Raw genomic sequence first — 27,985 nt, 5'->3', positions numbered from 1 at the left:
CGTCGGTCAGCTTTAGGTACTGAATTACTTTTATTTTCGGTGGATAGTACGACATCAAGAAATGCACAACGCAACAGCTGTAGACATGTTACTGTTTTTCGTCGTTCAGAAGTGTATCCTCAATTTTGCAGAGACTATAATACTCCTGTTTCTTAAGTACACGGTTGTATTCCGTCTCTTATGAGTCACCCGTGAAGCTTATCTTTTGTCTATTCTTCCTGCTCCATACAATCACTCGCTTAAAGGCGGGTATGCTGTAAGCGGGGTTACACTCAACCAATCAAAACAGGCAAAAGAAGAAAAAAAAATGCCGTGACACCCAATCGCGCAACAGAAGAGGTGGGTCATAGTTTCCCGGAAGGCTTGTTTAACTTTATATCGGGATTTTGTATGAAACACGCATTGTGGTATGTTGGTGAGTGTATCGAGAGTGTTTCGTGGTGGTTATAGGGCAGTTATTTGTTTAGTTGTGCCATACTGCTTTAGTTTAAATAACAATATTAGGTGAAGTAGTGTATTTTATGATTAATTCAGAAAGAAGCATTAATACCGATATTCAGACTTTACCGTAGATTTCCCCGTTAAACAAATAATTTCTACAGCATAGAGAAGTAAAAGGTTAATGTTTTAATATTTCCACACTGTATAACATAATTCCACAACATAAAAGTGAACTTTGAGCCAGTAACTGATTTACAGCAGTCACATGCAAATGTTGATTGCGGTTTGTTCAGCTGGACTGGGTTATCTGGGCCATGCAACCCTGGTGAAAACTGCTACCTGCGGTAATATTACTTAAAAGCAAAAAGTCACTAAAATCAAGGAAAGTAGATAAAAGTTTGCATGTTATTACCAGCAACTACATATTCATTCGGTTACAACGTCTTCAGAGATAGAAGAACTAGAAAGTGGCTTGAACTGTTGATTCAGATTGTTTAATAAGCAGAGACAGTGAATTTCATTTGTACACGACACATTACAGTATTTATATGTTGTTAAAACTTGCAATGTGGTACAAATGCCAACATACGTAACAGGATCGAGGTAGGAATGCAATTCTGGTCTGAATTCAATATACCTATTGTAATTTGGTAGTGTAGAGGTTAGCAGAGGGGTCAAGTCCAGGGTCAGATTTTTTGTTGATCTTGCCAGTATTCTACAACTTCCTGCGAGAGGTCAGATATTTGCATGTTAGGCTATTTGATTTGCAAATATTAAATGACTTCAATATCTGTTAAGGGTAAGAGTGTGAGTGAATAAAGTACAAAATTGATTATTATCAATATATAATGGGTATTGTGAAAGCCCTGAGCCTTTCAAAGAAAAATCATCTGAGAATTGATTTTTTCAAATCAGCAAAATGCTAATTTATTCACAACTTTTAAAAGGAGTCACCGTCAAGAAGAGTTCAATTTTTGGGGGCATTTAATTCACTGGTGAAAGCATGACATAAAATCCACTTTGGTCAGTTTGTCCAACTCTCCATTCACAGCTTCAGCTCATCATTAGTTTAAAAAACTTTACCACACTGAGGTTCTTTAATTTTTGAAAATAACCAAAAATCACAGTGCCAAGTTACGAGGATAGGGAGAGGCTCCGCAATTCAACACCAGACTGCTGAATGGTGGCCATGGTCAGTTTGGCAGTTTTTGTGGTGGAGAAAAAATGTGGAAAGAGGTAACTGAGGGTGATGAGATGTCTCTGAGAGAAAAACGTGGCAAACATTGTTTTCCCAGCTGACTTACATTATCTGACTTTGACTGGGGTCTTGGGGAGCCAAATATTTAACTGATTTTTAGTTTCAGACTCATAAGAGAAACCAGGCTTCATTTACCAGCAAAAAATCAGATTCCAGGGAGTGACATTTGCAAGGATGACTCGACAGAAACTAACTCGACGAGGTCTCAGAATTGACAAGCTTTTCCAAGAAAGCTTGGGAAAATTTAGGTGCATGACTTCTGTGGGGATGATTTTTTTTCTCTTTACTCTGCAATAATGGTGCTCTCTAGGACAACATATGTAAATACAAGGAAAGGTTAAAGGCTCAGGATTTTCTGAATTCAGCTTGTAGATGTAGGATAAATATTTCACAATAAGTTTGCAAAATTATGTTGAAAAGTAAAATACAAATAGTTGTGGCTAAAGCACATACAAATAGGTTGGTCTAGTATTTGAGATACAATACTTGGCAAATGCTACTTAATGGCAATATAACTGAGAGAAAATTACATTTGGAACTCTAAATATGTATTACTCTGCACAACCTTTGCACTATATCAACCTTTAAAAAATATAGGGTATTGGCATAAAAATACAGATTATCTGTATCTAGGCATCATCTGAAAAATAGACATCTCTCAGATAGGGTGGAAATTATGGAATTAGTGTATTCTGAAGTTGAGCATGAGGGACATAATGTGAATATATATTTTTCTATCCTTAGTTATAGCTTATCAGAAATATAACCTAAAGCAACTACTCTATACAGTATGTGTTCTGGTGACAAAAAGCTACAATGCACAATAAAACATTTGCTAAGCAAGGGAAGTTTGCACTACAGCAACAAAAGGAATAGTTGAGCTGAGGGTGAGATAGTGTAGCCATCTTTTCAACTCTTGTTTAGTGTATGGTTGGAGTTTCAGACATGCTGCTTAGTTTGCATGACTGCCCATTCCTTAACAATACAACACTATTGCACAGCTGAAACTATCTGCCCTATTTTTTATTATCATTTTTAATGAAGGGTTTTCCAAACAGTACGCAAAATCATGAATGTAAAATCTATTCACAAATAAATATAATGTTCACTATGAACAAGCATACACATTCTCCTGGGTGCTATATATTTTGCCATATAAAAATAAATTTACTAAATGTAGCAGTTTTCCAAATAATAATAGCTATACAGTAATAATATATAATATTAAAACACACTTTTTTTGTATATTGGTACATTCTTCACCTTGTGGTTGGCTTAGCAGTATATTATTTGTGTATATTAACAGTGTGCTAGGTGCAGCTATAAATATATGGCAAAGATTATATGCTCTTAAGTAAATCAAATACTAGATGAATCGTACATTATTAAAGTTAATAAATATTATTGAGGTTCATGGTTATATAAGAAAATATTTTGGGTGAGTCATAGTAAATAGATTTGATTTAATGTATTTTTCCAGTAGTTGGGCCACAAGTTATGATTATGCATACTTTTATTTAGCAGGGTACCATTGATGTATTTTGTGAAATATAGCAGTTTGTACTTTACAAAGAATTTACATTTTTAGCCTTTCTGTCTGGATATTCGATTTTTTACTTGGGTACATTTTAAATATGGCATTGATATTTTGAAAGCATGGTTAGTATAATTTTGAACTTTTTTGAAATCTGTATTCAAATCTCTGTTCTTTGCAAACTATTTTGTGGTGTAATCTATTCTATCTATTTCCATTTATTTTCATTTATTAAACACTTTTTTGTATTTTTATTAACTAGTTTTTGTTCAGATTAAAATTAGTTTAAATATTAACAGGTTTTTGTAAATATGAAATAAGTCTGTTTTGTCATGGTTCATTCATACTCTGTATGTAGATACAATCACCATCATGTTTTTAAATTATATATTAAATATTTGTAAATATCCATAATTTATTGTCATACTATACTGTATGTCACCACAGATCCTTGTGAAATATGTGCTCACTGTGAAATAGGCAGTAAGTGTGCAGTTTAAATTAAAAACTCAGATGTAATGTGAAGGTCAGCGCATGATTTTGCCTTGTCTGATTATGCAATGTGAAGAGGTGACTAGAAAATTTTCAGTTGCAGTGTTCCTATGACACAATAAAGAACAGCTGACAGCTTGTACTCTGTAAATATCACTGACGTGTGCTATGATATCATTAAGTTTAAATCCCACAGACAATTTTCATCTGTGCCTTTTTTATTAAAAAAAAATATTGGCGATCTACACATTGGTCCCATTCAAGTGTAAGTGTGGGTATATATATGTGAGTCGATCGCTCAGTGAACTGGCAGCCCATGCAGTGTTGGTTGTTACTTTATACCTGATGTCACCAGGATTAGGCTTCTAATCCTTGAGTTGGATTAAGAGGGTTTAAGAATACTCTGTCATATTTCCCTGTCTCTCTGTTCAAAACTTATGGTGCTTGTTGTGGCTGGTGGCCCTAAATATTTATGTTTTATGTTCAGCTTTGATTTTCTGTTTTTAATACTTTTACTTTTTATACCTTAAACTTTATTACCAAAAGAGAATTCATACTATCAATCTGAAATAAATGTTTACTTGTGTAAATATTTTAAGATGTGTTTCCTTTTAATTCACTATATATTGGATTACCTGCTACCATACTTTGATTTATATTAGTGTTTGATGATGTGATTTGTGAAGGGTTCTGAGTGAAATGCAAAGATTACCACTGTTTTGATAATGCATTAACAAAGTTTTTTTTTTTTTTATATATATATATATACATCTAGGATATTCAAGTACTTTTAAAAGAACATGGAAACTCCTTTATCTCCGAGAGAATCTGGAGAGTACATACACGAAAACAGTAAAGATGTATTTATTAATGAAGAAGGTGTTAAGAGGATCGCTGAGTTGCTGTATGCTAAAAAAGGCACTGAAGAGCTCAGTGTAAATGGCTGGAAATATCAGAATCCATTAGCCCCTGCAAATACTGATGACAATGCCATTAACTGGGTGTATGTGGTTGACACCCTTAACTTTTCCTTCTGGCCTGATGATGACAATAAGCCCTGTTTAGTATCTTATAAGGGCAAAACATACAGTGGGTATATGGCACTGTGTGCAGCTATTACAAGAGCCTTGGATGAAGGTAAGATTGTAGGTTAATCTGTATTGTATCTGTATCTGTATTGAACTTAATCATAGCAGAGCCCAAATTACTCAGTGTCTGATGAAGTTTTTTTCTCTTTACCAATAAGTATTATGTCTTTGACATTTATGACTGTTTACCTTTTCCGGGACAGTATAATTTATTTTTAAACTCTTTATATGGCAAGTCAAATTAACATTTAAAGATATCTCAAAATTAATATATCTTAAAGTTATAGATACATCTATATCAGATATTTTAAATGCACTTTCAAACAGATAATCAAGATATTTTTAAATTATACCATATTTCTTTGAGATATCTCAAATGCATTTCAAGATACCTTAAAAGTCTGTAGGCATTATGAGGCACCTGAAATGCAATTCATGGTATCTCTCAATAACTTCCTGTAAAACTAGCCTGTTTTAAGTTGGACGTCTTGTCAATTTTATGAAATAAATGTGCAATATCTTAGAATGAGCAGGAATTTATTTTGAGTTATCTTGAAATGCATTTCGGATTTAATGGATGAGGATTTGGATTGTAAGAAATCTGGAAATGTATTTGGGATACCTTAAAATGTCGTGGACAGAATTTTCAGATATCTTGAAACGTAATCAACAAATCTTGAAATTTATTCTAGATACTGTATATTCATATTTGTGTTTTGGATATCTGACATAATATCTTAAAATGGGTGTCTTTCTTCATTTCAGATGTTCTAAAACATGGCAGTGGTAGTGCTGTGGTCACACAACAAAGAGACTAGGGTTTGCATCCTGGTTACTCTCTATTTAGTGTTTGTATGTTTTCCCAATGTCTGCATGAGTTTCCCCCAGGTGTTTTTTTTTTTTCTTTCCACAGTCCAGTGACATGCTGGTTAGTTGAAATGGCATTGTTATATTGGCACCAATGGGTGTGTGTATGTATGTGTGTTCCCTGTGATGGGTTTTTGCCCCGTCCAAGTGGTGTTCCTTTCTTGCACTTAATGACTGCTGTGGTAGGCTCCTGCAGCCCTGCCCAGGATAAGAGGGTTAGTAAAATGGATGAATGGACACTATCTTGTTTATTTCAAGATACTGCTAATACATTTAAGGTCTCTTTTTAAAGACTTTAACTTTTTTCAGAATATCTAAATATCATTTTCAAATATCTACAATATTACTCAATATATATCAAATATATTTCCAGATCTTTTATAAATAATTTTCAGTAAATTTTAAGATATGTGAAATGCAGTTCAAGATATCACAAAATAACCTCTAGCTCATTTCAAGATATCTAAATTGCATTTGAAAATATTTAAAAATTGACAAATCCTAAAAAAAAATAATAGAATAGAAAAGTTTACAGGAAGTGATTTCAAGATATCTCTAAATGAATTTTAGGTGTCTGAAAATGTGTGCTTTATATTTGAGACAACATAGAAATGCATTGGCAGTAATTTTGAGGTATCTGGAAATGTAATTGACCTATCCTGAAATGCATGTGAGACATCTCAAAATATATTACAATCGTCTTAAAATGCAATGGAACATATTTTGAGATATTTGGGCATTAGTTTCAGATACCTTAAATGCTGAACTCCATTTGAGATATAATAAACAATCAGACCAACCCAGGTAAATAATTTGGAAATGCTGTGGAAAAGGTTATAGAAAAGCTGCTAAGGAAGACAAGTTTGTCAAAGGGTAAGCAGTATAAGGAAAAGCAAATCAATTTTCTACTACATTACCAACATTTATTTATATAGTATAATTCATGCATGAAAGTAGTTCATAGTAGTTTACAAAAGTAATAGAGCTATGTAGGTAAGGTAAAAAAAAAACAAAGTTATTTATAAAAGTATATGCTAATTTATACTAATATGCTAGAGTTTCGTACAACTGAAAAATATGACTGCAATGCATAAACCGTGTACCTGTGCCTACATTACTTTTTCACACAGTTTCCATTGGTGCTGTGTAACTTTGTTCATTAGAAAAAATTAAATAAAGTGTTTTGATAACTCGGATTGCCTTTTCCTAATACTAGATTTTTGATTGTAAAGACTGTTTTCTTATCAGGACTTCATAGTTTTTATTCTTTAAGTTTTAGTATTGGGCAACAATCCATCTGTCTTCCACTTTTAACTCCTTCAGAAATCAGAATCTCCCAAGTCTAAAACAGTTAGCCTATATAGCTGATTGGCTGGTCATGTAACGAATATGGTATTTAGTGTTTTACGGTAATTGGGAGCCCGGGAATAGATTCCCTAGTTGTAACAGAGCTTGATCTGCTGTGGTGACCCCTAATGGGAGCAGCCAAAGGAGGAAGAATAAGAAGACTCCTAGCAGGGGGACTCGCATGTGCCATCATTCCACTGCAGATGGTCCAAAATGCAGTGGCCTAACATGTATTCAACCAGCCAAAATGAATGCTCCTATTCTCTTCAAGTCACTACATTGGCTCCCAATAGCATCACATATGAGGTTCATATTCTTGATGCTTGTCTACAGAGTAGTCAACACACCCGTTCCAGTGAGTTTGCTTTTTTTAACCATTAATGTAGAAGTGGAGAGAAAGATATGCTGTCGCTTACAAGACATACGAGACAAAAATTACTTAAGACACTATATTTTAGCATAAAAATATTACCAAGAAAACTGGATAACTACAGAATGTGTGTATTTTGAGGACTTTTGCTAAATTATATATTTGCTGTATTAATGTGTTTGAAGGTTATTCAGGTATTTCCTGTAGGAGAGTATAATAAGCTTACTTTTATGTTCACCAATGAGTTAATCATAATTACTTTATCTGTAGCTCTTGACTACCTAAAATATATGGCTTATGTCTGTGATATCTCTAGTGTTTTTAAGCCATTTACCAAGGTATTGCTGTATTAATTGGTAGAGAGATTAATGAAAGAGTAATTACAAAAAATATTAACTAATTGTGTTTGCCAGTAAACAAACATGCCCAAGAATGTAAATAAAGAATTCCACATCAGTATCACCTGTGGCCTCATGCATAGCGGCGTGCGTAGAATTCACACTATAACATGGCGTGAGCACAAAAGCAGAAATGTTTGTACGCACAAAAAAATCCAGATGCATAAATCTGTGTGAACTCCAACTTCCATGTTCTTCCGCTACATAAATCCCAGTCAGCGTGAAAAGTAATGCACGTGTCTGCTGTCCTGCCCCAACTCCTCCCAGAATTATGCCTCTTTGAATATGCAAATCAATATAAATAGTCCTTAAGCTCAGCCTTCTGTGAAAAGACAATGGTAAAAGCACGGGGGGAAATAGAAGAATTTCAGCGAATACCAAGTGGAGGCAAGGAAAAAGTACTATTTTTTAAAAAGTGGTATATACAACAAAAGGAAGTTGATCGAGTAACATAGAGTGTCGGAGAAACTTGAAAGCTCAAGTTCACAAAGTCGCACAGTGCCCGAAATAAAAAAGAAGTTGTCACATATCAAAGTCGCAGTGAAAATATGAGTCGTAGCCCACTGTCTGAATGTCACATGAAAGCTTATTAGGGTACAGAGATAAGAAAATAGGCACACAGTGGGGAAAAAATCACAAAATGTCAACTTTAATCTCAAAATTTCCACTTTAATCACGTAGTTTATTTTGTCATTAAAGTAGAACATCATAAACTTCATCTTTAAATCGTTTAATTTACTAGTTTCTCAAATCTCATCATAACTAAAGTAGCATGTTAAATGCTTTGTTTTGTATTTGATCTTCTGCGTGCTCTATGTGTGTGAATCATTACATTCTTCCGGGCTTTCTCTTCCTCCGACAGGACACAGAATCCATTACATTTGTGATATTAGAGCTCTCTGAATAATTAAAATACTGAGATGTATACGTGATATTTTTCATGATGATAGGAGTTAAAGCATGTTATTAAACATGGGAATACGGTGGCACAGTGATTATTCATGTCTCGTGCAAAATGCTTGCTGCGCCTTGCGTGACCTTCAATGAAATAATTTATTGCAGCAGTAATGTCTCTTTCAAACGTACTTACCTCCAATTCCTGTCCTTTTCTTTCTCCAAATACCCAATCGCCACACAATCAGCTCTGTAATAGACGTTAAGCCATCTGTAAGCTTAGAACGCCATTTCTTCAAAACTTTTAAGGAACATTGAAATATCTTCGTAGTACATGTATAATTATTCTATCCATCTATCCTTCCAGTGTTGCGCCAGCCCCAGCAAGAATACAGCACAAGGCATAACAATCCGTGAACGGAGTGCCAGATCCTTGCTAGTGTTGTGCCACCATGTCCTCACATGTTTAATTATTAACAATATAGATTATTTAAATGAAGTTAAAGTTTTATCTGTATAATATCATAAACATATTTTGCTGCATTTCATCTTAAAATGATATCGTCTTCATATATAAATACAAACAGTTCTACAAGGAGCATCTGGTGGACTGATTGGGTGTGTTTATAGTTCTTAGGATGAAACTGTTTCTGAACCACGAGGTCTGTACAGGAAAGGCGCTGAAGCGTTTGCCGTTTGAGAGCAGTTCAATAGACAGCATGGCTGAGGCAGCGTGTGCTTGATGCTGTATACTGATAATTCTCTTTCCGATCAGCTGCTGTAGATCTGTGATTCTCAGATACAGTGATATAAATATTCCGAGTGGTGCAGTGAGAGTAAAATGGGAAAAGATGATCTGCTGTGGTAACCCCTAACGGGAGCAGCTGAAAAAAGAAAAAGAAGGTGCAATGAGAGTAACAACGCTAAAGCAGTTATGGTATTTGGAATAGTTTGACCATTCTGTGGACCATTATATTGTTACAGGTTAATTACAATCAGATGCCTTAAAACAGGAGTGGGCAAAGTCATTCCTGGAGGGCCGCAGTGGCTGCAGGTTTTTGCAGCAACCCAGTTGCTTAATTAGAAAACAGTCCTTGCCAACAATTCAATTTCATGGCTTGTTAGTGTTTTAACTCTGCCATGTCAGGCCATTCTCATATCCTAGATTTTTATTTCTTTCTAATGATATCATCTAAATGATATGAAGTCTAAAATGTATGAATAGTATTCTGTCTTTCACTTTTTTCTCTTCGCTTTCCTCCTAAGTATTTAATTAAACCAAATAGTACACAATACACGCAGGTGTAAATTGAAACAATGAAAATGGAGAAATGCTGCTTTCTTTTGTCATTTGAATCTTAGCTAATAAAAAGCCATTAAAAACCAAGAGAACAGCTTTTTGAGACTAAAATAAGCAATAAGGGTTCAAAATCCTAATGAGCGAGGCAACTAAAATGAAGCAGAAGAGTTACTTGAGCAATAAATGCTTCTTAATAAGCAACTGGATTGGAACAAAAACCTGCAGCCACTGCAGCCCACCCCTGCCTTAAACTAATAAACAATATGCAATTAGTTTCAGTGTATTTATAAAGCCGCGTCAGGGATGTGGATCTAAGAAAGAAAGGGCAACCACACAGGAACAGTAGCACTGCTTTGACCCTGGGTGCCGCCAGTTTGCAAAACCGAGCGGAGAACTTGTGTACGCCAGGGTTGGAGCTGCCGTGAAAATGTGCGTGGCTTTATGGCAAGTTTAGGTTTTATACATCGTGATTTGCACGTTGAAACGTTCATATGCAACATTTTTGTTTGTATGCACCGTTTATACATGAGGCCCCTGGTTATCACAAAATAAACTGTTGTAACTGTTGACCATTATATTGTTACAGATTAGCTACAGTCAAGTGCTTTAAATTTGTAATTAATATGCAGTTACTTTCAGTGTATTTGATAATGCCCTCGTCATAGATACGAATATAAAAAAAGAAAGAGAAACCGCACAGAAATAACAGCACTGCTTTAACTTTGGGTGCCACCAGTTTACAAAACTGAGCAGAAATGTGCATACACATGATCTGAGGATGCCGTGAAAATGTATGTGATATGATGCCAAGTTTAGTTTTTATACATCTCAATGTGAGCATGGAAACAGGCATATTCAACGTTTTCATGCGTATGCACCATTTATACAATGAGACCCCTGGTGTTGTCAACAGCGGCACTAAATAATGACAGCTCAGTCTTGAGAATCTGCTGTAGAGTGCAAAGAACTTTTGCACTCATGCTGGACCTGCTATAGGGTAGATACCCCAAAGTGCATTTTAGTTGAGAAAAGTAATTAAAACCGGAAGTACTTCATCTGATATGTCTTTTTTTTTTGTTTTTTTGTAAAGTTAAGTATGTATAGTAAATGATTAGTTGAACAGCTTTGCTTATAAAGACCACAAAAAGAATTTAATTATCTGTGGGAGTACTTCATTTGTTAATATGATGGCTTTTGTCAAAATATTTTTTATTTAAAACTGTTTATTTGCATAAGGTTACTTTATGCTTGAAAAGAAAGAAGTATGCTTATGTTTTGTCAGCAGGACTCGTAACATACATTTTATATTTGGTTTGGTGTGCATTTTACTAAACAGTATTGAATTGTTTATTGAAACATAGGCATTCAGTAGTTTTCAAATGTGTCCAGGCTTATTAAACAGTTACAATATTAAAGAAGAAATAAAATAAGCAAGGGCAATTTCTTAATTCAGACATCAATGGTTCTTAATATTTTTAGGTATTCCAATCACAGAAGCATCTTACTTTGCAAATATGACTCTGGATGAGTTGAAACATGTCTTGCGCTCAGACAATGATGTGCCAATGCCCATGATTGAAGAAAGGCATCGTGTTCTTAATGAGAGTGGAAAAATACTGCTTGAACATGGAGGCTGCCTGCGAAAGTTTTTGAGCCAAGGTGGCAGAAAAGCTCAACAGCTGATAAAGTTTATTGTGGACAATGTGCCATCTTACAGAGATGAAGCATGTTTTGAGGTAAAATTGAAGTAGATACAATTGATGTTGTATTCATGCACACTTAGGTGTATTAAACTATAAATGTCAACAATGTATGCATGTCTTGTAATTCTGCTCTACTCATCAAGTGCAGTAACAGGTTGTTTTAAACCTCTGGGTACTCCCAGTGCTTCTTAAAATAATCTAATTGAGGGTTGCATTTATTTTAAAATGTTATAAAGCAAACATAAAAACAGAATTAATTTATCACTTAGCTGCTGTTATATACACTATGCTGCTGCATGCACTCTCTGCCAAATAAAACATTTTTGTCTGCACTGTGATGGCTGCTATTGGAAACTTAAAGCAAAATGGTATAAACAATATGAAAGAACTGAACTCAAGTTGTTTGCACACAAATTTCTTTGAAATACTGTATGCTAAAAAAGTGTTTATTGCACATATATTTTTCCTGTCTCTTAAACAGAGCAAACTGGTGACTTGTTTTACATTGTGAAGGGTTGCATTTCCAAAATCCAGAGTTTACTATAAACAGTAAATCAACAGTAAAGGCTGCTTATCTCTGCAACTTCAGTGAAGTGTTTTTTTAGGTCAAATAACATGCTTAGATACCTGTTGCCTGCTTTTTCTTGTAATTTGTGTTGATTTACAAATTAGTGTTTATCATCATTTGCCTGCCCAGTTTTATTATTTTTGTTTTCAATGTATTCAAAAATATAAAATGAATTTATATGTTTATGATAGCAGTTTTGAAAAAGAATCTGATAGGTTACAATTTTCTAAAACTTAAAATGACATTATATCTGAAACCTTCTTTACATAGATTATTTGATATAATGAAAGCCCCATCCTTCCCCATATAATACATAATCAAGATGATGTGTACAATGTATGACGTTATAGAGATATTCCGAAAAATAATACAATGCCAGACAATTGATTATTCCATGAATAAACATACAGATTGGTTTACTGTTATATGGCAGCAATTACCATTTCAACTATACAAAATCACTTTTTACTTTTTTCAGGTGTTTTAAGTCTTCTGTGGTTCTGCCAATTGATGTATGGTTTACAGATTTTTATACACATTTATTACACTACATTCCCGAAAACGTTAACTTGGTATGCAGTCAAAAGTTATTGAAGAAGAAATTTCAGTACTCATTGAATTATGTCATGCTGCTTATTTGTATATTTAAATTTGTAAAGCAGAAAAGAGACTACAGCACACCTTCGTAATCTAGAACAATTGTTGAGATGAAAATAATTTATTTTGTTTAGCTTTCCAAACAATTTTCAGGTGTCATATAGTTTTTCCCGTGCCATAATAGCTGCAAATGTGTAGTCCTTCTGTTTGTTATTGCATCCATTGCATTTTTGCAAGGCCAATGAATTTTATTTCTAAATTGGAGATTTGATAGCAGTAATGTAACTTTTAGAGTAGCAGGTAATCTGTTGATTTGTGGAGAAGTTATTTTAGTACACATTTAGGGCAGCACTATGTTTGTAATGTTAAAGAATTTTATCTGAAAGAAAGGTATAGGATTCCCTTTGTTACCCACAAAATGTACATGTCTTTGTTCTAGTCAACAAAACAGAAGATTATAAACACATACATCAAAATAATTGTATGCATTGTCTTGATTGTAAAAGCAGTCAGCCTGACCCCACTGCCTTCATAGAGGCTTTTCTCTTTTCTTGCAAACTAGACAGCTGTCTTTGTTTTGATTTTATTTTCCCCTGCAAGGACCATAAAGTAGATGGTCACCTAGCTGCAGATCATTGCCCTCTCTAATTCTTATCAAGATTTTCATTGAGCGAGTGAAACCAGGTGTTTATATTACAAGAATCACCATCTATCTTTGCCAGGACTCCAGTGGAACAGTTATCATCACCTATGGTGTCTGATAACACACAAAGGGTTCTCATAATTGATGACCCCATTACAGTCAAGGCAAAGTTCTCTGTAGTCTTTCATTTTGCAACCGTTGCTAGAAGTTTATAGCCCATTATACCGCACGTTGCTGAGCATCACACACAATTTCAATAAATTGTACTCTTTAGAAATATAGAACACAACAAAGATAAGAACAATAAGAGCACTGAATACATATGAGACAGCAGCGTTATTTAATTTATTGTCACATTTTTAGGCATATAAAGTATATACCGTATGTGTTGTGTCCACTCAAACTTTTTCCACCCCTTGTACTTACATGGCATAGGCAATTTTTTTATACCAGATAAAACCTTATATTAACGCAAGGGTAGATTCCCACTACCTATTTTTGACTACATTCTATTGTTTTTGGTTCTCATTTTTTTCTACTGCCTATAAAACAAATTTCAGAATAGCTGAACCAATGAAACTGAACAGTAATGTTGAGAAGAGGTCAGTGTCATAGTTACCTCATGGTCATTCTGGAATTCTTTTCATACAGTTTATTATGTCCTCTTTTATTTATCATTATAAACATTACTTTGGTGCCGCTTTTGCAATATAATTTTTTTTGGAATGAATGCAGTCATTTTGTGGTGTTTTGTTGTTGATGGTTATGTGACAAAAAGGTCACATGATATGTTATGTTACACACAGCTTCCAGAATTGTAGGTTTGTATTGCTTTATTTTCCACATCTTTCTTAGAAGAGAGTGAACTGAAAGGCCCTTCTAAGATGAATGTATGGTTAAGAACTATGGCTTTATTTGAAGAAGTATGAGATTGTTGACTAGTTTGCCTACCCCATTCTGGTGATTTAATCTCAAAGTTATTTTTCTTTATAAAAAAAAAAACCTGCCCTGTTTACTTGATCATTCTCATCAAGTTCACAACAGTAGGCTCCAAAAATGTAAGGTTTAGTTTTTTTTTAGTTTGTCTATTTATTTATTCTTGACATCTTCACGATGTACAGTATATTAAATAGAAGCTTCAATATGTCTTGATAGTGTCTGTAATGCTTTAAGGATTTATTTGTAATGTTTACTGATACTTATAATGTGTTAATTTTTCTTTATTATTATTTATACATTCATTGTTTTTATATGGTGATGTCATTTTGTCACCCATTTTGGTTTTGCTTGTTTTCCTATTTGCTACAATTTTCTGTGTTTCTGTATTTTCAAGGGTAGCACCATTTTAGAGTGGTGTATTCCTAATCTCGCGTCACCCTATAAAATATGGCCCTACACGTTACACAGGATCCAAACTGTAAGAATGTAAAATAAACATTTTGCAAGAAAGTTGTCCTTAGGCAATTGTTTTAATTAAAAAATAAGTTTAAATATTTTTTGCTAAATTTGGTTTTGACTTATTTATTTTTTTCCCAATTCAAGTTTATTGTGGCCACTTGCACTTCTCTTTTATTGCAAAACATAAATATTACTTCAAGGAAACCTCTTACACTCCTCAAGGAGTCTTAATCCAGTGTGTAAATATAGGAAAAGGGATCAGATTGGAATTTTGATTTACAAGGGTGGGCCATTTATATGGATACACCTTAATAAAATGGGAATGGTTGGTGATATTAACTTCCTGTTTGTGGCACATTAGTATATGTGAGGGGGAAAACTTTTCAAGATGGGTGGTGACCATGGTGGCCATTTTGAAGTCGGCCATTTTGGATCCAACTTTTGTTTTTTCAATAGGAAGAGGGTCATGTGACAAATCAAATTTCACAAGAAAAACAATGGTGTGTTTGGTTTTAACGTAACTTTATTCTTTCATGAGTTATTTACAAGTTTCTCTTTGTTTACAGCCATTGACATGTCGCAGAGGTTAACACGTGAGGAGCGGATAGAAATTGCGTTGATGTCTGGTGAACGCAGTAACCGGGTCATTGCAGCAGATTTCAATGCAAGACACCCTACGAGACCACCCATCTCCCATGCTACAGTTAGCAAACTGCTTGCTAAGTTTCGTGAAACTGGTTCAGTGTTGGATTTGCCAAAATGTGGACGCATGAAAACTGTCACTAATGAAGAAACATCAGTGGCTGTCCTAGCTTCATTCAGCAAGAGCCCACAGCATAGCACTTGCCGCATGTCACTGGAGAGTGGCATTAGTTGAACATCCCTTCGGCGGATATTAGCTACTCCCAAATTGCACCCTTACAAACTCCAGCTACTGCAGCATCTCAACGAGGATGACCCAGATCAGCACACTGAATTTGCAGAATGGGCAAAACAAAAATTGGAACAGGACCCTCAGTTTACGCAGAAGATTTTGTTGAGTGATGAGGCAAACTTTTATGTGAATGGTGAAGTTAACAAACAAAACCACTGCTATTGGTCTGACACTAACCCACATTGGATAGATCCCTCCAAGACTGTTGGAACAAAAAAATTCATGGTATGGTGTGGTATATGGGGTACAAAGATAGTCGGGCCATTCTTCATCAATGGAAACCTCAAGGCCACTGCATATGCGAAATTGCTACATGATGATGTGTTTCCCTCTTTATGCACTGAAGCTGGCACGTTCCCTGAATTTTCCCAGCAAGATGGTGCACCACCACATTATGGGTGTCAGGTCCGAGCATTCCTAGATGAACAGTTTCCTGGAAAGTGGATTTGTCGTCGTGGGCCAGTTGAATGGCCCCCAAGGTCTCCCGATCTGACCCCCTTAGACTTTTATCTTTGGGGTCATCTGAAGGCAATTGTCTATGCTGTGAAGATACGAGATGTGCAGCACCTGAAACTACAGATACTGGAAGCCTGTGCTAGCATTTCTCCTGCGGTGTTGCTATCAGTGTGTGAAGAGTGGGAGAAGAGGGTTGCATTGACAATCCAACACAATGGGCAGCACATTGAACACATTTTATAAGTGATCAGAAACTTGTAAATAACTCATGAAAGAAGAATGTTACGTTAAAACCAAGCACACCATTGTTTTTCTTGTGAAATTCCCAATAAGTTTGATGTGTCACATGACCCTCTTCCTATTGAAAAAACAAAAGTTGGATCCAAAATGGCCGACTTCAAAATGGCCACCATGGTCACCACCCATCTTGAAAAGTTTTCCCCCTCACATATACTAATGTGCCACAAACAGGAAGTTAATATCACCAACCATTCCCATTTTATTAAGGTGTATCCATATAAATGGCCCACCCTGTACTTCATGTCACAGATGGCAATACTGTATAACTAAAAACTTGAATTTAGGCTTGAGGCTTAATCCGAAATCCAGATTACTGTTCTGCATGAAATTTATGTAATTTCAGTGCTCTTTCCCTCTATTGTTAGATTCAGTGCATAAAATATAGACAGTGCCTTCTATATTTTAATTTTCAATACAATCTGATTATGAATTTTACTTTTAAAGTACTTTTAAAGCCATCAGTTATCCATATCTTATTCACCTGAGGACACCTGCCCAGTTATCTAAGAAGGATTCTGCAACTAACAGGATAAACTGTTTCTGAGGGAGTGTGGATGTGATGGACCTGAGATCACTTCTCCACAGCTTCAGGTTATCTATGAGACGTCTAGTTTATTTCTAATATCATTTGCTTATAAAGAAATAAAGTTTGAATGATTCAGTGCTACTGATTTTTGTATTATATGTGTATACATTATTAATATGGTGGAAAATTAAAACAGAGCCTCACCAGATTGCCCTGTGCTGATAACACTGTTATGCTTTTTACTTTAGCATCAGTTCTCAGCTGTGTATGTTTGCAGAGAATGTGATTCTCACAGTGCACATTACACAGTGGTTACATTACTGAAATTGCATAAAAAGGGGTTTTTTTTTTTTTTTAATAAAAGTTACTCTTTGTAACTATTTACTAAGCAAATGTTGAACTTTCATCAAAGTGTGAGGCAGTATGTAAGGTAAACATGATTGCATGAATTAATTATTTGGAGGCACTGTTGCAAAGAAGAAATATACTGTTTTGTATTTTTTTCAATGAGCTGTATTGTAATGAAAATCAGTTACTGTATACATGTTTTGTCAGTTACATTGACACTACTCAAAAGTTACTTGCTACTTTCTAGTTGCATTTTATATAGTATAATCCTCTAAAACACTGTAAAGTGAAATTAACAGTAAATATAATAAGTGAGAGGAAGCATCTTTCAGATCATGTTCCCATTTATATGTGCATGGTCACAAATGGCTCCAATGTCAAACTATTTACAAATTTTATGTGGTATAATTGCTTTGGATTTGTGTAGCTGTATTCTGAAAAAGGTGTCGTCTTAAGCGACATATTACTGGGTAATGCATGTTGTATGAAATTATACTGTTTAGCATCAGGCATAACATGGAAATATTGAGGTCAAGAAATGTATGAATGATTTGTTCAGAAATCATTTACAGAAGTAAAACATGTTTTTTATGTTCCAAGTTTGTACATTGATTCCAATATGTATATTTCCTTCTGCAGGGTAAACGAATTGCATTTTACAAGAGAGCTCAGATCCTTTTGGCAGATTTTTGGGGAATATTAGAAGCCAAAGGAGAGGCTGCCCTTCCTGACATAAATTATCTTACCATGTTTGCTGATTACAGAGTTCCTCAAGCACTGGTATATTTTGGAGCTCTGCAATACTCAGATAAGCTAATGAAAACCCTCAAGGAAGGTTAGTTACATTTTTTGCTTTCATGTAGGATGAACTATCAGACCATGATGGTTTTTATTTAACTCAAACCTCTTTTTATCCAGAATGTGTTATCTTTGTGTTCTCTATAGAATATAGATTTTTTATTCCCAATGAATCAATCCATATCAGATTGTTGTCTCTGTGTAGTTTACGCCTTCTCCCTTTGTCTATGTCACTTAATTCTCCAGGTACTGCAATTTTCCTCCCACATCCTTACAGATGGTTAACTTAACCAGTGACTGTAAATTGGCCTCAGTGTAAATGATTGTGGGTGTTTGCTATGCTATGCACCGGTGCCAGCTCTGTGTGAATCTAAAGTGGATTTAAGAATGCATAATTTATGTTCAGTCTGTGTCAAAAATAATAGTTGCGTGCTGAAGCAGTGGTGTAATATTTTTGAAAAACAGTATACATAACAGGTGACATGTTTGCAAGGCATTTTTTTTAAAACTAGACTGTTAAGGATCTTTTGATGGCAGTTCTCGCTGATAAGAGAAGACACCACTATATTGGATTCTGATAGTTTCATGATGATCCCTTTTTAGTAACAGAAAATAAAGTTTGAATATCATGTCTGCTGTTTCATGCTGACAGTGTGCAGCATATTTACGTAAGGGAATTTACAATTAGGATTACTATTTAAATTTAATATTGGATGTACTTATTTGATCTCCTCTATTTTCTAGACATTATAGTATTCTTAGATTTTACTTGTCTCCCAACTTTTTTTTTGGTTTTCTGATCTCTTGTGCTGCAACTACATGCGGGTTATGGCCATGTATGCACATAGACTTTATAATGAAATAAATCTTATGTGAAATTGCTGCATCTGACATAACCCAGTAGTCTTTGATGTAGTCAGCACAGTAGAGGGCGCTGCCAAGAGAGAGACATCAAACAGTAAGCACAGAATCTCAGTTAGGAGCTTCCTGGATGCTTTATGTATAACAATCCTCATCATTGTGTGTCAGGTTAAAAAAATGCAACTTTCATGCAGCTTTGGTGTGCTGATTTTAATCTCACATTCAAATTAAAAAAGTTCAGTATGAGCATTTTTTGTGTATTATGTAGAGTATGCTGTGGGGCATATGGTTTATTAGAGGCTATGTTAAATTCTATGTTTTGGCTATAAGATTCAGACTTTAATGTTAAACTAAACAGTTGATTTCAAAATTTATTGATTTTCAAAATAATCAAGACATACCATTTAGCAAAATTTTAAGGCCCTATGAAACACTGAAGCAGTCAACCACATAATAAAAACAGATGTCCAGTGACATGTTTAAATTTGGAGCTGTGACTGGAGTTGCATAATTTTAAATTGTATTAATAGGTTTAGTAGAGATGTAAAGAGGAGTGTAGTGTTTATAGTGTTGTTTTAAACTCAGCAACTGAAAACATAATTGTAATATCCTGGTTTAAGTACTGCTTTAGGAAGGTTTTGGGGGTTGTTTTGTAAATCTTGATTAAGGTGTTAACAGTCTTAGCATTATTTTTGTCCTAGGACAAATTAGCCAAAAGCAGCAATTTTTTTTCCAACATTAAAAATGTATTACATGCAACAGAAACATAACAACACCAAAACATAAATACAGTGGAAAAGGTAATTCTAGTGTTCTACTGTACTGGTGCAGATTTAGTATGTGTCATTTGTGCGATATGTTTTGAGACAGTCACCAGTGCTCAGCCCAGTGTTGTAATCAGGGCAGGAGAAGCGTGTCTCTTTGCACACTTTTGTTATATTTTTTTTCCTTGCACATGAGATGGTAGAATGTCAGAGCCTGACCTGCACAATCAATGAGCCCTTTATGTTATTACATTCTACCACAGTGTAAGACTTAATCACTTGACTTCCCTTATTTTCCCCAGACGTGAACATTGATAGTTGCCACATTGTAAATAGTGCTTAGGGGGCTAATATCTTTACTATTAATATTAATTAGAAGCAAGTGACATTCCATACAATCAAGTCAAACAAAACAAACCAAAATTCAAAACGTAGCCCCTTTCCCCTCCCAACCATTTTCCTTTTTTATCACGCAGCTACTGTCACACAAAGCAGTGGTAAAGCTTTATGCAACCAAATGCACTAGGCATATCATAGCTGTTCGATCATGCAGTGTTGTACCATATCATGCATCAGTCTGAGTATTGGTTCACATTGCCATCACTATCACTCGATTTGAGTAATGGTTCCATTTCATTTCATTCTAAAACTAGTTTTACTGCTTTTAATTTACCATTGTTTTTTATGTTGGAGGCTCCACTCCATTCAGGAATATTGATGTGTCACCATGAAGTGGCACAATGCATAGAAATATTCATGATTTTTACAGCATTATGTTCTCCCATCCACAAGACAGCAGCAGAACACAATCCCAAGTTTTATTCAGGCTTAATAATATAAAGTGGATCATTACATATTACCATAAGCCTGACTTGGATTTAAGAGTAATTACATAGGGTATCCTCAGGGGTTAATACCAAGGAGGTCAAATTACTGCGAGTGTTCAGTATACAAAATCTTTTATGGTAACTAATGTAAAAATGTTTTTTTTTTTAATTTCTTTGATTTTTTTTATTAATTCCATTAAATATTATTAGTGTATAAGTATATAAAAGCATCATTGCATTTGCCAAATGCATATTTGAATAAAGGGTTAATAAATTATTCTATTTTAAATGTGCATAATAATGACAACACATTAAAGTGTAATTCTAAAACAGTTACAACATGTAATATTTTTGCTATAGCTTGTGAGAAGGGTGTACACAAGATTGCATAAGAAAAAGAAAAGACACTCTGTCTTTCTGCAGTAAGTCATGACAGAACAGACTTAGTAATATATGAACCAGTCCGTAATCACAGAGCTCCAGTGCTTGTCAGTCAGTAGAGTAGTGGACATTTGGCAGTGGCCAACTTGCCCCTGTCTTCTACTTCTGAAACAGCTTTTCTTTTTAATTAGGAATGTTTCTTATAAGTGGGATATGTCTGTATCTAAATGCTTGTAAACTATGTAATTGTGTAAGAAAGAATATACTGAAAAAAGTACATAAACTTTGGAAAAACAAAGTTATTTAATTATCCTACCAATGACAGGATGAGAATTATTTTTTTAGTCAAGTCTTTGGAGTTTTGTGTGATTGTTACACCTAAATTGATGAATTAATGTGAGATGATGAATGGAAATTGTGCTTAGACTGATGAGCTGAAGCAGTCTTAGGAAATAATATACTTTTCCTCAGAATCAAAGAAGCTTGATAACCACAATAATACATTATTTAGTTCTCTGCATAATTTTAATCATTTTGGCCTTTTCTACTCTTTTTACTCTTTTTATGCCTTGTTTGTCAGCTTTCAGAAAAATATCATAAAAGACAAAAGGTTTAATACAATAGGCACAGCAGGTATTGTCAGTTATTCTAACTGATCACTGTTCTCCTAAAGAGACGAAGGGGGATCATCAGCTTCAAGCAGCTGATGATCTGCTGGATGAGTGTTTGATTCACTAAAGTGGGGGTAGCTGGGGGAGTCAGTGAAAAATATTTTCTTGAAATTGATATGCCTGCATCAGACTCAACTTTCTGATGCACTATAGTTGTTTTCTACAAGAGTGAAGGCACAGCAGTCCTTTCTTAAAATAAACTTCACCCAGAGTCAGATGATATTACTGGCTATGAGCTAGAAGTCATACAGAGCAAGATAATGGTAATAATATGTAATAGTGCTTTCCTCACTACTCAAAGCGTTCTCCTCGCAGGGACGACCTGGTACACCCATGATCTTCTTACTGCGGTATAGTAGCACTACTGTTGCGCCATCTGTGTGGTAAAACTGAGAAATGCACACTTAGATTTAAGGAAAGGTTTTAAGTTTGATATTTTAAATCAGAGTTTACTTCTAGGTGAAGACTACAGATTAAAACTTCTATGTCTAAATAGTCACATCAGAGCAAGGAAGACAATAGCTTGTGGTTACAAAGCTTTCTCGGTCTAACGAAGTCTACAGAAATGTTATTGGGTGAAATTCAAAAGACTAGGTAAATATCTGCCTTTAAATGATAGCTGATGGAACTATCAGCAAAAGGTCTGTAGCCTAGCTGAGCAACTGAAATTACTTCCAGCCTTATACCCTCACTGAAATAAAGATTTTAGAGTTAAGTCTATTTGGCTTGCTGCAAAAAAATTAAAAAGGGTCCCATATCTGCATCTCATGTCATTGTTTTGGCAGAAAATGCAGTGTATGTAATTGGAAATCTAACTAGAAGAGACAAAGCCCTTTTATCCTACAGAAGAGATTGTCATTAATTATTTTATGTTACTTTAATACTTTGCTGATATATAAATGTTAATTAGAATAGTATGACTAACCAAATTCTGAGTTTTATTTCCTAATTCTGCATCTTTCCTTGTTTTACTGTAGTAACTGATTTAACTTCTCTCATAGCTTTTGGACTACTTGTAATTGTCTCATTACATTTTCATAAACAACTAAGTAATAGGAAGCTGACAAAAGTGTTCTCCTGCACTGCAGAGCATGAACCTTCATAAACATTACATAAAAGTAATTAGTGTTGGGGATGTAATTAAGCGTTTGTGGACTGATTCATTTTGCATAAAATTCAGGTCCAAAACTAGAAACACCTTCTTAAAAGATACCCAGTGATTTAGAAACTTATTGATCACCTAGTTATCCATAGTAATTATACCTTTATTGAATAGTCAGTCTACAGTTGTTAGGAGGCTGACAGGAGTTTTAGGAATCAGTCCTTGCGTGTGATACAGTATATCGGGAAAATATCTTCGTTTTCTAGAAGATCAGACTGTTTGATTTATAAAATAACCAATCAACAGCAACATTTTATTAGTGAATCAATAAAACTCTGAAAGTATGTGCTTTAAAACTGAAAGCTATACATTTTATATATTAATTAAATGTTTCCTCTTCTACAAATAACAATTGCTCAGAAGCAGTGTTTCTATGCAGACACCTGTTTATGATATTTTAGTATCCAGCAACAGATTGTTCTCTTTAACTTTTTAAGCGTAGTTGTGTTTCCAGATTTTGAAAGCACTAATTCTCAAAAACATTCTACTTTTAAACTTACATAAAAGATATTTTTATGTAATTTTTGAAATGCCTTGTGATGATGTGCTCTGTTGTAGATACTATGCCAAACAACCTTTCCATGAATAATCACAATAGGAGAACCAGTTGACAATTTCATGACTGTATTCTTACTCACTTGAAACTTAAATATATTATGGGGAAAAGAGTTCTTCGTTTTGGAAAGTGAACCAGCCACCGCACAAAGTAGATAGGGACCCATTATTGTAACATAAACTCTAAGAGACAATGTATTTTTTTATATTACTGTTATTGAGTATTGTTTAATTTATTCTGCATTGCATACCATTTGTGCATATTTGTACATTTATGTTTATGAAAGCACCCATTTTCAGATATCTGGTCATTTTTGGTTTTGGGCTTCGAAACTACTCAGCAGCATGCCCTTTTGGCAACAATATTTGTAGATAAAATATAGTAATGCAACCAATTATGGGAGTTGTAAATGAAGAGTCGAACAAAGATAAAGGTTTGGGGCATCCTTAGGTAAACCCCATATAATTGCAAAGGAAAATAACAAACACAATTTAACAAGCGTTCCGGAAAACGTCTTGACAGATGTATTACTTGACTGAAGGCATGATGGCGGTGGAGCTCTGGGGATCAGCACCTGGAAGTGATGTCACTTGTCTTTCTGTCACCATTCTTCACGTTTGCAAAAGAAAGGAGAGGAGATGCATTAAGCAACAGTGCCAACCCTCAACTTGGGGTGAAATTACCATTAGATGAGCTATGAAGTTGACTCCCAAGTGCATGTGTATGACAAAGTAAATTTAACTCCACAGCTATAAACACACCAGTAGTTTCTAGTATGCTGCCAAATGCCAATGTTTATAAACACTTCAGTAGTTTTCATATCATTGGCAGATTTTGAATATCAGCTAGATCTACAAGACTAAGGAACAGTGCTTGGTTTGATCTGCTTATTTTTTCAGTAAAAAGTAAAATGGACAATAAAGGTGATTCTGCAGAAAAAGTCTAAAATAACATTGTTTTAAGTGCACCCTTAAACACACAATTCAAGTTTTGATAAAATGCCATTCCCCTTGCTCCCTTACAGCAGCAACATCTATTTATATAGCACATTATGAGAGCTAGCTGAACACCATCAGACACCGGCAGTTCTAGAAAGTACACGTTTATTTACAGTACTTCCACACAACACACAGTGCCCCTGCACAATTCACCCTTAAATGGGCCTTTAAACGTCCGTGGGCTGCCTTTCTTCCTCATTCTGGAGCTTCGTCCTCCTCCTGCACCCGACTGGCTCCCTGACTATAGGAAGGCGACCCCTTTTATTCTCACCCAGATGTGCTTCAGGTACTACCTGACGTCCTTCCGGAAGCACTCCGGGCGTCCCTGGAAGTTCCTCTGCCAACCCTCCCAGGTGTGGTGGAAGAGCAGGCCCCATGGTCCCCAAACCAACCAGGGCGGTTGTCCCCTTGCGGCCCAGGGATGTATAGTCCGCCTCCCGGTCCTTCCAGGCATCCTAGCTGGGTCTGACCTCCAGCTGCCTGCAACAACGTTCATTGAGAAGTGTAGCTTGAAGTGCGTTATAAATACTAAAAGAAAACAAAGACAAATGTAAAGCAGAAAAACAAATTAAACATACAAATGGAATGGTGAATGTGAGTGTAAATTAGGTTACAGTTAATTTAGATGATTTTTTTAAGTCTTTAATGGTTACAATAAGTCAGTGTTCAGTTTGATAACATATGCTATGGTCAGACAGCTAAGTAGGAAAACAAAAACCTCAGCAGCAAGAATGGTGGAGAAAATAAGGCTTTAAGGGTTTTTAAGTTCAATGGACCACCCAGCTGTACCTGGGCCTTCTATAGTCATAGTTATTGGCTATTATTAACATGTACCCAAAAACTACTAGAAGATTCAGTACAGTGAGTATTATCCTTCATCTTTCCCAGGATCAAAGACAACTGCAAAGTACTTTGACAAAGTGGCTGAGGTAACAAAGTGCCAGCACAGGAAACCAGAAAGAGATAAAAAAGACAAAAAAACAAGGGATTACTAGCTGGAAAAATGAGCAATTAGGACTGCAGCCTACTAGTTGAACTCTTAAGAAAACAGCCATACCTGCTGCTGTGAGCAGATATAAGACTAAAAATATGTCATTATGTTAATTGTTAAATCTTTTACAATTGATATACTACAAATAAATTATGAAATACACCAATTAAAAATCTGCTTTTAGCAGTTTTGTTAAATATTCAACAGTATCACTTGAATAAGAATTATGGTTCTTTATTGGTAAAACCTGTGAGGAAGGCAGGCTCTATTGTAGGAATGAAGCTGGACAGTTTAACATCTGTGGCAGAGTGACAGGCGCTGAGCAGGCTCTTGTCAATCATGGAGAATCTACTGCATCCACTAAACAGTGTCATCTCCAGGCAGAGGAGTAGCTTCAGTGACAGACTTTTGTCAAGGTCTTGCTCCACTGACAGACTGAGGAGATCATTCCTCCCCCACACTATGCGACTCTTCAATTCCACCCAGGGGGGGTTAAACGTTAACATTATTCAAAGTTATTGTCTGTTTTTGCCTGCATTTTTATTATTCTTTAATATTGTTTTTTGTATCAGTATGCTGCTGCTAGATTATGTGAATTTCCCCTTGGGATTAATAAAGTATCTATCTATCTATCTAATTCAGATTATTGGTATGTAAAAGCAAAAGGCTGCTTTGGCATTTTTTCTTTATGCTTCACTAGAATGTCAGTCACTGTGTGCTTAATTTTAAGGATACATTTAGTATTTTGTATGTTTGTTTCTCACAGTATGGCATACACTCTTTTGGCTTAAGAAATTGTGTCAGGTGAAGCTTTATTGATAGGTAAATTTAAAAAAATATGTGCCAGCACCAGTAGCTTATAATGCTCGTTTATAGGGAACTAGAGCAAATAATATCTTTTATATATGTTTCCTTGCCACATTTTCTATATGTCATGGTTATGAAAAAGTAACCTACAGTAATTTCAAAAATACCAAACTTATTCTTTAATTTTTCCACTGGCTTCAAAATTGTAACTGCTTCTCAACAGAATAATGCCAATTACTGAAATCTGCCTGAAAAATACATTTCCTACCCTCTGTTGTGTTAGTACTTTTCTTATATCATGCACTATTTCTCCTTTTTCTCACAAGAGGTGTAATATAGTTTCTTATTACACCCTTATTTAAAAGTCCTTTAATTAGTGATGCATTTCTTTATTGTCAAACGGACTCATTGATTCCTAAAGAAAGTGCTCTTCACAGATATCTTGGGAGGTTTCTAGATTTAAGTCTGGCAGCTTGAAAGGCTTTGAGCTGCATTCCTGTTTGTATATTCATCTGTCCAGCTTTATACAGTTTGATTAACTCTTAGCTGATTCAATTCAGGTTTTTTCCTTCTTAGTTCTCTTCCAGTTTCTTTCTCAGTAAAGTTCAAGGTATCTCAAAAGTAGTGCCATGATTTAAAAGTGAGTGATACATGCAGCAAAAAGTTTGACATTTTCTTCTTATGGATGTGGGGAATCAATAAGAAGTAGAGTTTTCTTGGGCAGTTTCAAATACAATAGTATCTTTTGCAGATTTATAGGTATAAAACTGGCTTACTTATAATTTTTAAATGCAAGCTGACAACAGGACAATACATTTTTGGAAATTTTAAGCCAGCAAAGCACAACAGGTAACGTGCTCAACCCTAGCACACAGTTTTTTGCCTCCAACTGACTGTGTAGCCCTGTGCCAGTCTCCTAATCTGCTTGTGTTTCAACTGCATGTAAACAGTTGTACCAAATACTAAAATTGTAAACTGTCTTTAATAAAAATAACATAGCAGTGTTCTCAAACCTGCTTAATTCAGATCTGGGTTACTCTGGGGATGAAGCCTATCCTGGTAGCACTGGGCAAAAGGAAGGCGACAACCCTGAATGGGACACCATTTCTTCACAAAGCCCATTCACATAGACATCCACATTCACCCTCAGAACACAACATATAAGTAACATATTTGATTTAATATTCACATAACATTTGTATTAGATAAAGTGCTTTTTATGTATTACTTTCATATTTGCTTGTGTGGCACCCTAGCGTCCTCATGAATTCCCCATTTCTTATTTCACTCAGTTGTTGATGACCTGATGCATTGGTAATATGTGTACAGTATATTAAATATTTTGGGAGTTTCTCAAACTGATATATAACATTTCTGTTTCATTTTAGGTGTGATTTTGCCTCCTGGAGATCATAGAGAGTTGGAAATCAGGGGTTGTTCCATTTGGTGTGTTGAGAAAATTCGAGACTGCTTATGGGATATTATTGAACAAAAAGAAGGGCAGAGAAGTGAGGACATAAATTCAGTCATTATTGATTTTTTCCTTTGGCACTATGCTAAAAGGCACCAGGAGGAAATGGCTCATATACCAATCCATCATACCAGGACCATTTATTATTAGTATAAAAGGCAATAAACCAACCAGTCAACCACATTATTTTTGCTTATAATGCCATTTGTAATAAATGCTGTAAGATTTGTATTCAA

General features: G+C 35.1%; 1 protein-coding gene across 2 annotated transcripts; it reads left to right on the top strand.

Moving 5' to 3' along the window:
• The first annotated feature begins 343 nt into the window (after window positions 1-343).
• Window positions 344-27,985, top strand: c4h9orf64 (chromosome 4 C9orf64 homolog). Of its 2 annotated transcripts, none has more exons than XM_039750587.1 (5): window positions 344-407; window positions 4,501-4,862; window positions 11,469-11,725; window positions 18,102-18,297; window positions 27,667-27,985. In XM_039750587.1, the coding sequence occupies exons 2-5, from the start codon at window positions 4,526-4,528 to the stop codon at window positions 27,897-27,899; spliced, it is 1,023 nt and encodes a 340-aa protein (XP_039606521.1). In that variant the 5' UTR covers window positions 344-407; window positions 4,501-4,525; the 3' UTR covers window positions 27,900-27,985. The 2 variants fall into 2 exon arrangements, with proteins under 2 accessions (XP_039606521.1, XP_039606520.1); XM_039750586.1 differs by having other exon boundaries at window positions 344-415.

The sequence above is a fragment of the Polypterus senegalus genome, chromosome 4, assembly GCF_016835505.1.
Source record: "Polypterus senegalus isolate Bchr_013 chromosome 4, ASM1683550v1, whole genome shotgun sequence".
Classification (NCBI taxonomy): Eukaryota; Metazoa; Chordata; class Cladistia; order Polypteriformes; family Polypteridae; genus Polypterus; species Polypterus senegalus.
Note: the sequence above shows the minus strand (reverse complement) of the source record. Positions and strands in the feature narration are given on the sequence as shown.